The sequence below is a fragment of the Aulonocara sp. 'chitande type north' Nkhata Bay genome, linkage group LG12 (genome assembly GCF_057382095.1).
Source record: "Aulonocara sp. 'chitande type north' Nkhata Bay isolate Kocher_YH1m ecotype deep benthic linkage group LG12, A_spYH_male_GT1.1, whole genome shotgun sequence".
Taxonomy (NCBI): domain Eukaryota; kingdom Metazoa; phylum Chordata; class Actinopteri; order Cichliformes; family Cichlidae; genus Aulonocara; species Aulonocara sp. 'chitande type north' Nkhata Bay.
In genome coordinates this window covers 25,700,785-25,717,928 of record NC_141355.1, presented here as the reverse complement: position 1 = coordinate 25,717,928, position 17,144 = coordinate 25,700,785, and the positions used below count along the sequence as shown (strand labels likewise).

General features: G+C 39.4%; 2 protein-coding genes across 6 annotated transcripts; one reads left to right on the top strand and one right to left on the bottom strand.

Annotated features, from left to right (window-relative positions):
• The first annotated feature begins 1,512 nt into the window (after positions 1 to 1,512).
• Positions 1,513 to 11,082, top strand: mier3b (mesoderm induction early response 1, family member 3 b). 5 transcript variants are annotated; one of them, XM_086314626.1, is made up of 13 exons: positions 1,513 to 1,588; positions 2,721 to 2,745; positions 2,958 to 3,103; positions 3,267 to 3,389; positions 3,545 to 3,668; positions 4,696 to 4,769; positions 4,894 to 4,966; positions 5,126 to 5,274; positions 5,443 to 5,524; positions 7,323 to 7,417; positions 7,510 to 7,637; positions 7,748 to 7,902; positions 7,994 to 11,082. In XM_086314626.1, the coding sequence occupies exons 3-13, from the start codon at positions 3,005 to 3,007 to the stop codon at positions 8,467 to 8,469; spliced, it is 1,578 nt and encodes a 525-aa protein (XP_086170752.1). In that variant the 5' UTR covers positions 1,513 to 1,588; positions 2,721 to 2,745; positions 2,958 to 3,004; the 3' UTR covers positions 8,470 to 11,082. The 5 variants fall into 5 exon arrangements, with proteins under 5 accessions (XP_086170752.1, XP_086170753.1, XP_086170755.1 ...); XM_086314627.1 differs by having other exon boundaries at positions 1,567 to 1,648; XM_086314629.1 differs by lacking the exon at positions 1,513 to 1,588 and adding an exon at positions 1,683 to 1,889.
• On the bottom strand, positions 10,911 to 16,112 carry elac1 (elaC ribonuclease Z 1). Its single transcript, XM_086314630.1, has 5 exons — positions 15,848 to 16,112; positions 15,291 to 15,497; positions 14,036 to 14,094; positions 12,933 to 13,143; positions 10,911 to 12,757 (listed from the first exon to the last, which is right to left on the bottom strand). The coding sequence occupies exons 1-5, from the start codon at positions 16,002 to 16,004 to the stop codon at positions 12,279 to 12,281; spliced, it is 1,113 nt and encodes a 370-aa protein (XP_086170756.1). The 5' UTR covers positions 16,005 to 16,112; the 3' UTR covers positions 10,911 to 12,278.
• Between the last annotated feature and the right edge of the window lie 1,032 nt (positions 16,113 to 17,144).

Genomic DNA, 17,144 nt, shown 5'->3' with positions numbered 1-17,144 from the left:
CACCACACACCTCAGTTACTCATCTTTGTACATGTGGTAACGAAAGAGTCTGAGATTACAGAGGAGCTGGCAGCAATGCACTCAGTGAAACAGACTCTGATAGTAAGTGAATTGTTCATGGAGGTTGAAAATGGACAAACCGGTATCGCAGCCAATGGCTGTCCAAATCTGACAGGGAAAAATTTCAGACTTTTGAAGTGGATGCAAGAGAAAGAGACATGAAATGACAGCAGAACTGAAACTGGAGGTGTTGTGTGACTCAGTGCTAAATATTAACCATGTTGTTGATGTGGTAACAAAAATAGTTACCTTTACCACAAGCACTTTTGATTCACTTCTGGCAGATCACTCTCAAATAGAAGAACTTTCCACACATGGTCAGAGACATGCTCAGAAGATGTTGGTTCTCTTTGGATCTATCTTCATATGAGAACAAACAATACAGATCCTCTCTCAGCGGTGAGCATGTGTACACTGTCTTTAAAATTCCCGTCCAAGCAAAACAGAAATAGCACTTTGGATAAAGTTAAAAGTCTCTGAAATTTTGCAAAAGTATGCACATTTCATTCACAATTGTTTTGGGGGATGTTGATTAAATAACAATAAAATGCTGGGAGACTTCAACGCTCATGTGGGCAACAGCAATGAGACCTGGAGGGGTGTGATTGAGAGGAACGGCCTCCCGGATCTGAACCCAAGCGGTGTTTTTTGGTTGGACTTATGTGCAAACCGCAGTTTGTCCATAACAAACAGCCTTATGTTGAACATAAGGTTGTCCATAAGTGCACGTGACACCAGGACACCCTAGGCTGCAGGTCAATGATCGACTGGGAATGCCTTGGTGTTCCCTCGGACAAGCTGGAGGAGAGGGAGGTCTGGGCTTCACTGGTTAGGCTGCTGCTCCCGTGACCTGGTCCCAGATAAGCGGAAGAAGATGGATGGATGGATAAAATGCTGCTACTATTTATTTCACATTTTCATTGCCTAATTGTAACGTCTAATTTACTCTTACCAGTAGGTATTTATAAAGAAAGAAAAAGAGCTATAACAGAGATAAAATAATTATTGAGCAGAATTAAGTTGAGCTTCTCATGAGAAAGTTAAATATATACCAACAGTACAATATATCAACATATAAAAAAAGATTAAAAACATACTTAAACTGTAATTATTGCTATGTTTATCTCTAAAATAATTAGTATGGTGCTTTATAAGAGTATTATTTTTCAAATAGAAATACAACAAATTGCTCTTTGAAGAGTTTGAGGAATGTGCAGACCAAGGAGTTTGATTGGTAAGGGATCAAAATTCAAGTAAAATAATTTTATGATAAATAAACGGTCAACTTAATAAAAAATGTTTATCTATAGCTAAATTGTGCATTATTTTTATTTAAGAAGACAGGTGTGTTAACAGCAATATTACAGTAGCATACACATTACTGTCCTAATATCCAGTGTTACAGCTGGAAAACCTTAACTGATTTCTATTTGAATTCCGCATTGGACTGTTCTTTCAGAAATACAGCGGAAAAACAAGACGGTGTTGACAACACAGTAGTTTAGATGCCATAGCTTCGATAAATACGGTAAGGAGAACAGGAAATCAGCTGGGATGTGCCGGGAATGTTCCAGTAAACCGTCTTTGTGTAAGGCACCGGCCAACGCCATGACACCGATATGTTGTAGGTAGAATGTGTATCGGCAATTTGACTTGTAATCTCAGTTTTTCACATTTTTATACCGTAAATTACCCGTTTATTAGTAATTACCGTTAGTCTGACCAGTAGATGGTTTGAACGGCGTCACGACTCAGGCAGTCACCTGGATCTCTGATTGGCTCAGAGCGCTGATCCGGGTACTGCGCTAGAAGGAGCCCATTAGCTAAAGGTACCAATATGGCGGAGGTAAGAGGGAAAACAGGGGAGAAGCAATCGATGTTAAATCGACATTTTTAAAATTTGTGTGCTGTATTTTTCATTTTTACGCAATCGATTGAAGAAACAATGCTTTTTGCCTTGTGTGTAGCGTGTTTCGTCTCATAATTGTTGTTTTTATTTCTCTTAAATATGCTTAAATGTCTGGACTGATCCTTCACTACGAGGCCTCTGCGCCTTCGCTCTCAGCTGCTTCGGTGAAGCGGCTGTGTAAATTCATACGTAAATTTAACGTTAGCTTGCTGGTTCAAGTAAATTGCAGACCATATAATCTTTATGGTGAATGGAAAAATATTTTTTGATGTTCAGGCTGGAGTAGCGGCACCTACGTTTAAAAGGTTGCTCGACTTTATCGATTGCAGTACCGCGCAAACGAAATTAGTGTTTACATTTTTCGGTGGACAGCGTTAACATTTGGATTTGGAAATAGCTTTCCGGCTAGCTAAGCAGTACTGGATCTGCAATGACATATACAACCGATTATACGAGGTTTTTTTTATTCAGTCCTCTGGGGAAATTTTTTATTCCAGCGTTTAAAAAAACGTATCTTTTCCTGAGTGTGCAGCTCGGCTAGCGTTGTATTAGCCACCTATATCGGGTAACATTAGCGACAATTGCAGTTTTCCTGCCCGGCTATTTCCTTGGGTCATATTACACACAACGTAAAAATATTTTATTGGTCATCCTGTTTTAATATTTGAGGTTAAAGCCCCCGAGTAATTTATTTTAATTCTAATTTTCTGTCTTGCTCCAATTTATGGTATTTTTTTCCCTTCTTTTCCAGGCTTCCCTAGGGAGTTCAAGTCCAGGTAATACAATTTACTTTTACAATTTACTAATCTATATTAAGGTGTACTTTCAAAACTCTATTTTTACTTTTCACAAATAATAGTAAACAGAAATATCGAGATGAATTTCTGAAAATGTTATGAGTTTGTAATAAAGTAAGGTTTTGCTTATTGCACGATAACAATTTGGTATTTATAATTCTTTTATTTTTCTTTCCATTTTTCTCGTTCAGTTGGCTCTTTATCATCAGAGGACCATGACTTTGATCCAACAGCAGAAATGTTAGTTCATGAGTATGATGATGAGAGGACTCTGGAGGAGGAAGAGTCTCTGGAAGGCGGAACAAATTTCAGATCTGAAATTGCAGATCTGGAAAAGGTATTATAATAAATCAGTAAATCCATATGCCATTCCAAATGTCATATGATAGGTGCAGTGTATAAATTTGTCCAACTTGACCATCTTGTACTTCGTACATGAAAACGGTATAACCCTGTGAAATGGAATTGATACATTTTTCCATTCATTTTTCTTTTAACAGGAAGGGAACATGCCTTTAGAGGAACTGTTGGCCATTTATCGCTATGAGGCCTCAGCAGGCTCCAGTATAGACAGCTCCTCTGGAGACCTGACTGATGAGCTCCCCGACATGACTTTGGATAAGGTAAGGAGTTGCTGTTATTTGGTAGTTATACAGTTGCTAAGTAGATTTGTGAGAAGCAATTGGCAATAAATATAGCGTTAATTTGTAAAACAATGCTATATTTGTAACTTATGGTTTTTGTATGGTGTACAATTTATATTCCTTTTACTCACTAGGAGGAAATAGCTAAAGACCTTCTGTCTGGAGATTATGAGGAGGAGACCCAGTCCTCAGCTGATGATCTGACTCCTTCAGTTACCTCCCATGAGGCCACTGATTTCTTCCCAAGAACACTTAGATGTAAGTGATAGATTACTACTTTTAAATTAAAAGTATTTTATGTTTGCAACTGTCAGAATTAAATCTTTTTTAGTGTGTGCAATACAGTGATTAATGTGCTCATTATTTTTTTATATTAATATTATGAGAATACTGAGAATACTAAGATGTGTAGTTTGCTAAATTTCAAATTTAGATTTTGGTTGTGAATGCTAAATGTAGTAGCAGTTCCCTTCTTTTTGTCACAGATATTTGGTGCAGCTGACTAGTTTTTAATTATTTTAAAACCTAGTGTGTAATATGTCACACAATAAAACGGTAATTTGACTGTGGATCTTGGTGTTATAAAGGAGGGTCACTTACTGTTGTGCACTGTGAAATATTCACTTCTCCCACTTAGCTGTTGATGAAAAAGTTACTGTTAAGGTTATAAAATTCGACAAGGCTCGTTGTCTAACAAAACATTTAGATAAAGATGTGTTAAGTCTGCAGCTAATGCAGTTATTTGTGTAAGTTAAGCTTAGCTTATCTGTCTCTGACTGCTGTTCTCAAGTCCATTTAAGACTAAATTTAATTTTTAGCATGTCCAAATAGAGCCAGAATCAAAAAAAGTACAAATAGGTTGGATTAGAAAAGTAACTCAAATAAAACCATAATTATAACACTGTAAAATAAAGACAAACAGCTGGGATTTGTTATGCAGTTTGCATAACAAAAATGAATCATTAGCTCAGTCATTTTACTGGAAAAATATTTTTGTCATAAATTTGTTTTTGCAGCTGTGTTACTCAGCCAACTTACCGTGGGTTTGTGGTTTGAAACAGTGTTGGTTCTTTACACATAACTTTACCTAAATTCTTTGGAAAGCTTCAAGTATGTTTGAGGAGATCTTACAACCTTTAGCAGAAAAACTGGGAAAAAAAATCTTTTGGGTAAAACATCCGGCTTTGGCATTAAGCAGCTGCCATTTAAATTCAGGGTGTGCTAAAGTATTTAAGATTTACTAATTGTTAAACATTTTTTTCTTTCTTTTAAAAAAACCCCCCAGCAAACGCTATTTCTGACGGTGATAAAGAGTCAGAGTGTGATGAAGATGGCCCATGCCCAGAGGACTCGAGAAAGGTAAATGATTTGTTTCATTTGGAAACATGGATATAGGATATAGTTTACTCGCCGTTTCATGTTTGTTTCATGTTAAGTCAGGTTGCTTTTGAATTCAGACATGCCCTCTTATGCTTTGTAATAGGAAATAATGGTGGGATTGGAATACCAAGCAGAAGTTCCTTCTTGCCTCTGTCACTACAAAGATGAGGAGAAAGGTGAATACTACTTTTTTTTTTTTTTTTTTTTTTTGCTTTCATCACACGTTCCTAATCTATTCTTTAATGTGGCTGCTTACAGTGTTGTTAACCATTCAATTAAGAATAGGTGATGTACACCTGGTGATTAATTTTAACATCATGTATTTGGTTGTATAGCATATGAAGATGAAGATGAGTTACTGTGGAGTCCAGGTGTATTATCAGAAAACAAGGTTAGAAGTTTCCTGTGTGAAGTATTGTCACGGACGACAGATGAAAAGACGGGGTGTGACAAACCAGGAATGCATGTGCGAGACAATGAGCAGGTCAGTCATGTCTTACTCAGTCCTTTACGTGGTTTGATAAAATGATGAATGTGTTATTAGCAGTGCACCTCAAGAAAGGTATTTTCTCTGACATTCATATCTGTTTAATTGTTTCTGATCAATTTTGGCAAATGCTATAATTTTTACTCTTTCATTCTTTCAATGTAGGCTTTACGTGAGCTTGTAAAATGCAACTACAACACCCGCGAAGCACTAGAAAGATATTGCAACCATGTAAAGTCCTCAAAAGGTAAGCAAGTGATTTCTCATAGGAAATGTCATTGTGATTCGTTTGCACCTCAAGACACTCAAAATGCTTCACATGTAGATTTCACTTTCATTCAAAGTCATTATTGTACATGGGGCCCCCCCTTTTCAGTAATTAGACAAATGAGAATTGATGAACAGTTTCTTGATCATGTGAGGTCGAGCTGATTGCAAGTATTGGACTTGATGGCTGTTCACTGACATCAAAATATGAGAGATGTTAATGCAAATGTAGGATGCCATCATTAGGCTGAAAAACCAAAATAAACCTTTGGGACTAGACAAATTAGATGTCTTTGAAAAAGGAAAACATTGCTGCTCAGCAACACCAAAAGACTACATAAGACAACTAAAGCTTGGATTATAATCTGTTGCGGACACTGACAGCTGGAGGCCTGATGCCTGAGTTCTCGTTCCTGTTATACTTCTTTAAAATCAACTTGAAGTCCGCTGCTTGAGCGCATGCATGGTTGTATTGTCTCAGCAGACAAGTCTGCGCGGTCACAAAAAACAGGTAGGCATGCAAACTCTCACGTTTACTGTCTGATGACGACATTTACAAACCACTAGTTTCACTGAATAATAAGAACGCCTGATTAGGCCTGCCAAGGAATCCTCTAAAGGAGCAGTTTCTTCTGCCTAAAAACATTTAGACAGATGAAACCAAGATGAACTTGTACCATAATGATTGGAAGTGAAAAGTATGGGGAAGGAGAGAAACGACTACCAAATCATGTGTTAAACATGAGGCAATGTTATGGCATGTGTTTATTGATTATGGAGACTGCAACAAGATTTTCTCAAGGCAAAGAAATGGGATATTCTTCACTTGCCAAGCCAGTGACCTGATCTTAAACCAGCGGAGTATCCCTTAAGGACCCATTGTGGTCACTACATTGTGTATTTTTGCCTTCAGTCTGGCCAAGCCACCCGTTTGGGGTTACAAAAAGTGAGAGCTGAAGAACGAGTCGAAATAATGTCAATGTGTGACGCAGGACTGAGGATGTAACTGGAGATGGAACAACCCGATATACAGTATTGGTACCGGTCCAATCTTGACCTAAATTACTGGATCGGATATCAGGGAGAAATAAAAAAAAAAAAAAAATGAATTAAACATCACAAAAGCACCTCACAAAACTTTTGACATGGCATACACCAGCTCGCGACCATAGCACGTCGGAGCAGTATGTGTCACCTGATAGAGCGGCTGTTGTGTGCGAGACCTGTCGGCGGTCTGGAGTGACTTCACACTAAAAAGCATCGGGAGCCTCGCTACATGCTGCCAAACCGGCATTTCATCTCTGAGTAGGCTATCCCAGTGTATTTTTTATTTATTTTTTGTTATTGTTATCATGCGATCTCTAGTCTAGTGTGTGTTACAATTCGCAAGGTAGCCGCTGTGAGTGTTACGGGCCCTTAACATTTGCTGAAGATGGAGCTGAAGGCAGAAGATCCACAAACAAATAGAAATTGAACACGGCTCCAATGAAAGCATCGCGACAGAAATCAATACATTTGGTATTGTCCACGGGTGCTAGATCTGAGGCAAATTTAAACATTTGTTAAAAATTATTAGTTTGTCCAATTACTTTTGAACCTTTGGAATATGGGAGACTATATAAAAATGCCTGTTATTCCTAAATGGTTGATACTAAGTTTGGAATAATGGACCATTCAGTTGGGATGAATTTTATTGGTGGGACATGTCTTGGTTTCGACATGGCCTGTGGTTACCTTTGCACACCCATTGTTAAAATGGATTCATGGTTTCATTGCAGAAAAATCACCTCCATGGTCTGAAGAGGAATGCAAGAACTTTGAACATGCTCTTCAGATGTATGACAAGAACTTTCACCTCATTCAGAAACACAAAGTAAGTGTGAATTTATGGTTCCCTTTACAAGTGTATGCAAATAAAAATGTATACAAAGTTTTGTAAACTCTGTCCCCCTCCTCTCCTCTCAGGTCACAACAAGAACAGTAGCAGAATGTGTGGCATTTTATTACATGTGGAAAAAGTCAGAGCGCTTTGACTTCTTTGTGCAGCAGAATCGGTTCGGGAAGAAAAAGTTCAGCAACTATCCTGGAGTAACGTAAGTGAAATGAAACGGAGTGTCTGTCTTTATTGCTTTGCTTCAATAAAATGGAAAAAAGTTCACATAATATGGAAGAAACAAACCCAGTGACATTTCTTTGTTTCTAGTGACCTGATGGACAGGCTGGTGGATGAAGCGGAGGGGTTAGCTGTGGACAGTTCCTCCTCCGTGTGTTCAGGTGCTGGTGGTGGTGGAAGGCTGGAAACAACCACAGAACAGCAGCTTAGCCTGCTCAACTCCATCACTGCCAGCGACCTCACGGGTTAGTTACAGACCTTAGTTGTGCAGCGATGGTTTAAAAAAATAAAAATAAATGACTACTTCTTGTTGTTAACTGTTTTGTGTCTTTGCAGCTTTGAGCAACACTGTAGCCACAGTATGCAGTCCTGCAGAGGTTAGCTGCCTGGACTCCTACAGCTTTCCTCCACTGGACAGTCTCCATCGAGGTTCCCTGAACCACGAGGAATCCCTTGGGTTCCCTGCAAATGGTGCAGAACCTGACTGCCTCAATATGCTTGAGGCTGGCTTCTACCACTCAGATCTGGGCCAGCTGGGAGGCGTGTGCGTCAACAAGGACTGTGAGCGGCCCTCCAAGAGACTCAAGATGGCGCTGCCTGACTCCTTTATCAATGACGTATCCGTGGGTAACCTCGGAGTGGACTTTGATGCACGACGGACGACGACGCATCACCACCGAATCACCGGCGCCAAAATGGCAGTATCTGTCACAGACTTTGGGAGCTTGGCTGGGAGCGGTGAGCCCAACGGGTTTCTGGGAGCACATGCACGGCACCACACACAGCACACTGCAGCACTTCAGTCAGAGTGATCTTCCTCATCTTCTTCCCTGTTCTTCCCTTTTAAGATCCCTTTTTTTCCTGCTTGTACATAAGACTGACCTCACTGGAAAATTCAATTTGTTTAAATTCTATTATATATATATATATCTATATATATGTATATGACTATACTTTGTTTTCATTTTTTGTGTAATATGACATCAGTGATGTCTATCATATAGAACTAAAATCTTGATTTCTCTCAAGAGTTTATATAGTCATTTATTTTATTTTTGTTTTGCGGTCTTGAGATGTGTAACGTCCATGTACAGCAGGGCCCAGGGGCTGCAGTAGGAGAGATGTGTCTCTTCCTCCTTCACATCTACACCCACCATCTTCAGAGCTTCAGTACCTTATCCTGCCATTCTTCTAGCTGCCAAAAACTTAGTTTCCTCAGCTCTGGTGTTAGCATTTAGTTGCCTGTATTTGTTGTTTAAGGTGGTACTATTTTTTTTTTCTTTTTTTTGTTTACAGGTACTTTCCAGTAACCCAACTTGTGCAAATGGTTTTTATATGATTTGAATCTACCTGGATACATAACTGTACGAAGAGCAACACTAGCATGGAGATTAGCTTGGAAACCAGGAAGTGTCGTGGCTTAAGCTGCTAAGGCCATCTTGTTTGGGTTTCTTCTCTTTATGTTCTCTTGTGCTTTGTAGTCTGTCTGCTTATTTACCTTTGTTCAAAGTGGCCAATACTGGAGGTTTTTTTTTTCCTTTTAATAATGCCCATGTAGTCAAACCCAAATGAATGGCCTTGTTTTTTGTTTTTTTTGTTGTTGTTGTTGTTGTTTGTTTTGTTTTTTTCTTTACATTTTAAAATAGGTGATTGAAAAATACCGGCGCAAATTAATATACTGGGAGTCACCTTGTTTTACTGTTGAGTATATAAATATATTTTTAAAATCCTGCTACTTGCTAGAATATCAACGAACCATAACAGCAATATTGCAATGCAAAGATTTCTGGTTGGGTTAATAGCCATTTAAACCTCGACACAGTAAAGTATGTATTTATTGCATATACTTTTCTCATTCTAAAGTTTTATTTCACCCTTTCAGTTCATGCTTTCACTCACGCTACGCTTAGGCAAGTTAAGCTGTGTGTGTGTCCTAATTAAGTGGATATGTTCCTAAATCAAGTAGCGCCTTTTTTTTCTTTCTTTTTTTTCCCCCCTAACCTGCTAGCAGTATTATTATTATTATTATTATTATTATTTTTTTTTTTAAAGCTTCTCTGAGTTTGTATTGAACCTCTGCCTAGCCTGTACTGCCTAGTTATGCCTTTTTGAAATCCGGTTGACAATATTTTGGAGCCTAGTAGCAGAAATGGAGCTGTTTTTCGCTTGACTGAAGTTCATAATTGTGAGTTGTAAAACGTTTAGCAGGTCAGTGTCAGTTGATTGGATGCAGTAGTAGTGTTTACTTAATTTATCTATGCATTGTGCTATGACTATTTAGTTTGTTTCAGGGGTACATCATGTTTGTTGTGTCCATTCATGCCTAATAATCCTTAAGTTTAATCAAGCAGTTCAGTTTCAACGGCCAGCGTCAGAGAGGATAATCACATCTGTGTTTCATGTAAATAATTAGCAAATAGCCTTTAAAAAGTCTATTAACTGACCTCTTACACTTGTGAATCTGTGTTGATAAAAAGGTTTTACTTTGATTCCTTGTCAGAAAGGCAATAATTTGTAGATATGTACAGATATTTTGGGTTTTGCATTTTACTGGTTGACTTGGTGTTTTCATTTCTTTTCTCTCCTTGGAAAGTCACCCAGACACCAGGACACAGCTGAAACCACGCATGCCAGCTGTGCCCTGTTTCAAGTGTACCACTGAAAACGGCTTTACCCGAAGACGTATTGATATTACTCAATGTTGCAATTTTTGCATTCAAAACATGCAGCCATGTGTAAAAGACACTCATGTTTCTTTCCTTAAGAGTTTTTACATGTTGTCGTCGTCTATATTTGTCTCGATGGTAACGGGATGGCTGCTGCTGTAAGTGTGTGGAGAGCTAGTTTCTCTTTTAATGCAATGTGCATAATGCAGTAGGTCCTCCAAGCTCTTCTAGCTTTAGCAGTCCAGTGATATTTATTTCACCTGTGGTTTGTACAAAGACTCAGAAAAACTGTCAGAATGTAAAGGCCATTAAGTAGTAGAAGTAGGTTTTTCACCACCCTGTGAACTCTCGAAAATGTGATATTTTATTGATATCTCTGGTATGAGACTTGTGTGTGCAAGCAAGCACTAAACAAATTTATTTTATATTTTGTATTGTGTTTTGAAGTTTAAAAAAGAAAAAAATATAGCAGTTGTGGTTTTGAAGAAGGAAACAAAGTCCTTTGATGAAAATAAAAACACCTTTGTGAATAAAAACCTACAAAACTTAAAAATGTATATCCAGAAATATAGACAATCAAAAACTTCACTATGAGAAATGTTCAAGAAGCTATCTTTATTGTTTATAAAAATTGTACATAAACATTGAGTTTTTTTTTTTTTTTTTTCTTTTGTTAAACATTATTTTGTATTTTATGTTGTACTTTAATACCTTGTGTACAGATCCAGAAATAAAGCTCTGGAAAAGGTTCGAAGATTACTGCTGCATCTTTATCATTACGTTTATTCTTTACATGAGAGCGGCAGTTTAACAAAACTTGAGGCTTAAATTCCTCGTGATATTAAAAAAGAAAGTTTTAGTCATTAGTTTTTGGACCAAGTATTATTTACAGCCCCCCCAAAACCATTCTTTAAACTGACAAAATCTCAGCTCAAGTTCTGCTTACCTGCCTGTTCCATCTGAACCAGCCTAAAATCCTTACAACCACAGGTTGGTAGGGAAAATGTATTGCCTGATTGGTTAGCAAGTGGTTGCTGATTGTTGCTGGGTGAAATTGGTCACAAACCACGTGTTATACCAAAATAAAACTTTGCACTTACTTTGGTCTCTATCAGATTGCTTCAGGTGCCCACAGTTTGCATGGAAGACAGCAACATGTCTGCAAACACTTGTCAACTATTAAGTAGTAAATGAAAACATTTGTCTACAAAATAAAAGCTGTCCAATCAACACAAAGGTGCAACCTTTACTTTGTAGGCAAAGCACTAAAAAGTACTATTCCTAGTCACACTAGGGAAAACTGGCTAGAGATTGAATAATGAACAACATTATTGGGACTGCGTGCAATAAACTTGCTGTCTTTTTCTTTTAAAATTGTTCCTTGATATAAGATCAGGTTTGCAACCACTCACTGCCTGATTGTAATTCATTGATTAATTAACTGTTAAAAATCTGCAAAATAGCTACAGAAATTCTCAACAGCTACTTATATTCAGCCAGAACCTTACAGAGACATTCCTCCACAACCAGTGATATAGTTGCTGGAGGACAGTGATTTAACTGCAACGTGACATTGGCACTCAGCAATTTTGCTTTTAGGAACCAGAATATAAGACTTGAATAAAGAAAATTAATCAAGCCTGAGATGAAGCATATTGGCCACTGCAAAAACTGCCATTGCCAAGCTCAGGTTCAGAGCCAACATGTATTACAGGTAATAAAATTCCCTAAAATAGAAAAATAGTTAATGATAATATAGATTATCAACGTAGATTGCAAACAAGAGGACCTTGAGCTTGACTTTTTTGTCAGTTCACTAATTTGTCTTTTAATAAAATAAAAACAAGTTAGACAAAGAGCAGACAATTTCACCTTACATCATAAAATATACAGACAATTCCTCTGCTTTTAGCCAAAAACACTACCAGCTTTATACTCACTAAACCAGCTGCTTATTATCTTGATCTTCTGAGAGAGATCTGTAGAGTGAGAAAGTCCTCTGCCAGAATCACATCTACCCCAGTGTCCTGCAAAGCCTCTTCAGCCTGTCTCTTTAACTCTGAAACATGGTCTTCATCTCCTTCCTTCACCATGGCGCTGGGTTTGTACCGCTGACTGAAGTGATTTAGCACCAGCCTCCGTGCACAGCAAGCCCGTGCTACTGCCGCTGCCATCTCAGGTGTGCTGTGCCCATGGTCCACTGCTTTCTCTCGGTGCTCGTTCCCAAGGGTGGCCTCATGAACCAGAATGTCCGCTCCGCTGCACAACCTCTGCGGCCCTTCCCCAAGCACCGAGCTACAGTCCCCTAAAATGCAGACTTTCCTCCCAGGAATAGCTTCTTCTAGCACCTCACTAGGCTGCACCACACGCCCGCTTTCAAGAGTTACTGACTCCCCAGCTTTGAGGCGCCCATAGAGAGGGCCTGGTTTCAGGCCTGTAGGATACAAAATGAGACCAGCTGCAAGGGTTGCTTTTCTGAAATTGTTTCTTGCATTAATAAATAATTGGTGACGACAGTTATTTCCATCTACTTTATATGCAGGGAATTTATATTTTTAATATTACACAAATAATGAAGAGATATTAAAAGAACAGAAAATGCCTCTCACCTAGTTCCTTCAGCAGTTCTGTTTTCAACCTTCCAGGTCGATCTCGCTCCTGAATGCAAAAACCAAAGGAAGGGATGCGGTGAAACAACCTGAAGGCTTTGACCGCAAACTTCTGGTCTTCAAAGAGAAGATAAGTGTCACTGGAGACATCCAAGGAGATTGTTCTGCCTGGTTGCTCCTGAGGATGGAGAGGACCGCACTCTGCTGCCATCTGGGGAGACAAGAGAGGTGCTAGTATTCGTCAGAAAAAAACAGCATACAAGTGGACAAAATACAAAATGTAAATGCTCAGGTGGAAACTGCCATAACTGGTGAGCTGAGGAGATATGCTCAAACATGTACCAGCGCAAGTCAAAGGAGGCATATCAGCAACAATTTGCACACTGATGTCTGTTAAAAAAATAACTAAACTATCATGCATAGTAATAAAAAAAAAAACAAAAAAGCTACAATTTAAAGATGACCCTAAACACATCACACACAGGGAAGTGATCATGTAAAGAGGAAAGCTGTGAAGATGCACTTTCTCTGGAGGAAGAGTATGACTGTCCTGCATGACAGAAAATCATATATATTTTTATAAAAACATAAATGAAATGATGAACCCACAAAAAGAGAATTTTTTTTAATCTTTTTGGCAAACATAGACTTTTTCATACCTCTTCAAAGTCTTTTTTAGGGCTAAGATCAACTTTTAAAGTAAAAGTTGGAATTAGGTTTAGATTGAGGGTTTAGCACACAGTTAAACCTAGGGGTAAGAATCTTAAGAAGGTATTACTGTCAGTGAATGTCCTCACAAATATAACACTTACACTCTGTCAGATCAACACGATTGGTGTAGCTAGTGGTGTATTTAAGTCTGTATTAAAATGTTGTGATGAGCAGTACTGAAAGCTGCACTGAGGTCTAGCAGGACAAGGACAAAGACAAGACCACTGATAGAGGCCATAAGATCACTAGGAACTTTCACTACATCTTTATCATTTTCTAAATAGAAAATATGAATTCCAGATTTCATCATTTAGTAAAAACAGGGACTGACAGCAGGGAGAGGTGATATTCTACAACACAGGAACATCAAAACAACAAAATCAACGACTTACCTCTGGGTTAAGTTTTCCTTCTTCTGGGCTCTGGTCAGGTGTGGGCTCCAATTCATGCACTAAAAACCAAGAGAAAAGATGTGAACTATTATATCTTTAACCAGGATATAACTTAGGTATAACTTGAATTATTTGATCAGTGTTCATCAAGCAGCATATCTGAGCCATCTACTAGGTTTCTTAAAGATTCTTTTTTAAAATGATGCAGCTGCATTAAAAAAAAACAGCAGCAAATTATAAATAGCCCAGGGAACAAGATTCAGACTCAGAGAAACTAGTAAACAGAGCATCCACAACAAGCTACACCGTCTGCTTGTTCTTAAACCCCTGTATTGAATGCTTTCAATCTTGTATCAATACACCAATCAGGTATAACATTATGACCACGTGCAAGGGAAGTCAATAACACTGACTAACCCATCATGCCACATGGTAATCAGCGGGATATATTAAGGAACAGCTGAACATTTTGTCTTCAAAGTTGATGTGTTAATCGCAGGAGAAATGGGCAAGTGTAAGGATTTGAGTGAGTTTGGGAGCCAAACTGTGATGGCTAGATGACTAGGTCAGACCATCTCCAAAACTGTAGCTCCAGTGGAGCGTTCCTGGTCTGCATTTGTCAGTTTCTATTAAAAGTGCTCCAAGTAAGGAACAGTGGTGAACCAGCATATGGGTCATGGGTGGTCAAGGCTCACTGATGCACGTGGGGAGCAAAGGCTGTGTATAGGGCTGCATAGCTGCAGACCAGTCAGGGTGCCCATGCTGACCCCAGTCCACTGCCAAAAGCGCCAACAATAGGAATCTGAGCATCAGAACTGGACCACCGAAGTTGGCCTGGTGTGATGAATCATATGTTCTTTGACATCATGTGGATGGCTGGGGGGGTGTATGAAAAAACCTGGGAAACACCCATATAGCTTCTGTATTGAGCTTCCAGTTCATGGAAATGGTATTCCCTGCTGGCTGTGGCCTCTTTTAGCAGGATAATATGCACTGCACACTTGATGTGTTGACTTGGTTTCCAAATTCTTCAGATCTCAATCCAATTGAATCTGATCCATGGACGCCCACTTCGCAAGTTACGGACTTAAACGATCTGTTACTAACACCTTGACGCCACCACAGCACACCTTCAGTGGTCTAGGGGAGTCTGTGCCACGATGGGTCAGGGCTGTTTTGGCAGCAGAACCGGGGCAAACGTCAGGCAGGTGGTCATAATGTTGTGCCTGATCAATTTATCAGGCCTTGGACCTGCCTGCGTAAGGGAAGAGCAGCTGTGATCCAGTGATGCCAAGAGTGACTCTGAGAAAGTGTCTGAGACCCCGTGGCCCATAGATGTCCACACAGTTCAGGTCCTGCTGAGATTCAGGGCTGGTGTTGAGACTCACAGTGCAGAGGAGACCAGGTAAACCGAACAGGTGATCTCCATGCAAGTGGGAGATGAAAACCTTGGTGATTCGCCCTGTGTGAAAAGCACATCACATTTTTACACCTTCATATCAAGTCGGGCATTTTGCTGTAAACTGAATTAAACTATATGCACTTAAAACAGGTTCATGTCAAGATGGAGATGAGGAATTTTTTTTTCTTTTCCTAAACAACACTGTGCACTGTTTTGTCTGTTTCATATTTATGAGCACTTATAAAAGGAAGTCTTAATTAGCCTACAAACAAATGATTTGGGGTATGGAAAGGCATGAACAGATTTGTTTCAATGACAGGAAGTTTATTCAGGGGAAAACTTTTTTTTATTTTTCCAGAAATATTTAAAGGACAGACAGACTGTGTGTGTGAGGATCTGAAGTGGCACACCGGCTCTGAGCTGGCTCTTCATTAGCTGGATCTGGGTTCCCTCTCCGCAGTCAAACAGCCAGCACTCCCCGTCCGTCCGCAGCACCAGAGCCGAGGCACCGCGGTGAGGGGACGGGTACGCCGAGCCCGTCCCGAGGAAAGTCAAATCCATGGTCATCCTCCCGGAGTTACAGAAAACTGTTTTTTACTATCTGCCACACAGTAGCAAGCATGCCATGTCAATGAAAATACTGTCGCCCGCTGATGACGTAGGATGCGTGACGTGTCCGGTTAGGTACGATTGGTCGTAATTTTAAGATCACATATCAAAGACGATGTTATATTCCCTCTGTATCCTATTGGGGAAACTGCGGGGAGAAATTGAACTGGGTAAAAATATGACCTCTTCCACAAAATTTCTTAATTCTTATTAAGTTAAAAAAGTTTCTTTTATCCAACCAAACACTTCCTTCTGAAATATAAAGCTTATGTAGATATCTCCTACTCTTTCTGTAAGCTTATCCGTGGACATGTATTCATTTTTTTTATTTTTTGAAAATGTACCCATTCACAGAACCTTCGGAAAGACATTGCTGCTCTGATCTATTAATGTCCAACCTGATTTTCTGCTGTTTGTTTGTTTTTGTTTTGATTTTGGTTGGAATCACAGAGCTCAATGTGAAAGACTCATCTGTTGTATTTTTTATCAGTCTGATTTTGTTTCATGCAAAATTGCTATATCTATAAAAGCAAAACAATGAATGGGAAACCGCTCTTTGACCTCTTTGTAAAGGATCTGTCCGGTAAATGGTGCAGAGAGTGTTCAGTGTCCTCCTTTCCACCACAGCTTCAGAAGTGTCCATTTTGCAGTGAATCACAGAGCCACCCTTCCTGATCACTGTATTTAGTCTATTGTTTACCGTGTTACCAGCTCCAACCCACCTCCAGCAGACCACAGCAGTGTGCTGGGCCCACCACGACTGAGTGATAAGAGTATCACCATCATTTCTGCAGCTTACTTCTCACCCCCTTTTGGTATACAGCCTCTGTATCGGTTTTCCAGTTCAGCTTGTTGTCAGTATGGATGCCCATGTACCTGTACTTCTTCAAAACAAAGGACGTCACAGCCTCGGGCCTGATGCTGTCAGGGCCAGCAGCCTTGCTTTGGTTCTCAGGCTGTCTCCTAATCTGGCCAGAAGTCACACTCAAACAGAAGGTGTTTAACCGATGTGGGGGTGTTATCTACAGAATTCACTTGAAGAAGTGCAGCGTGGAGGCCAGTGTGTGGTAGAGAAGGCAGTAGAAAGCTGTGAACTAA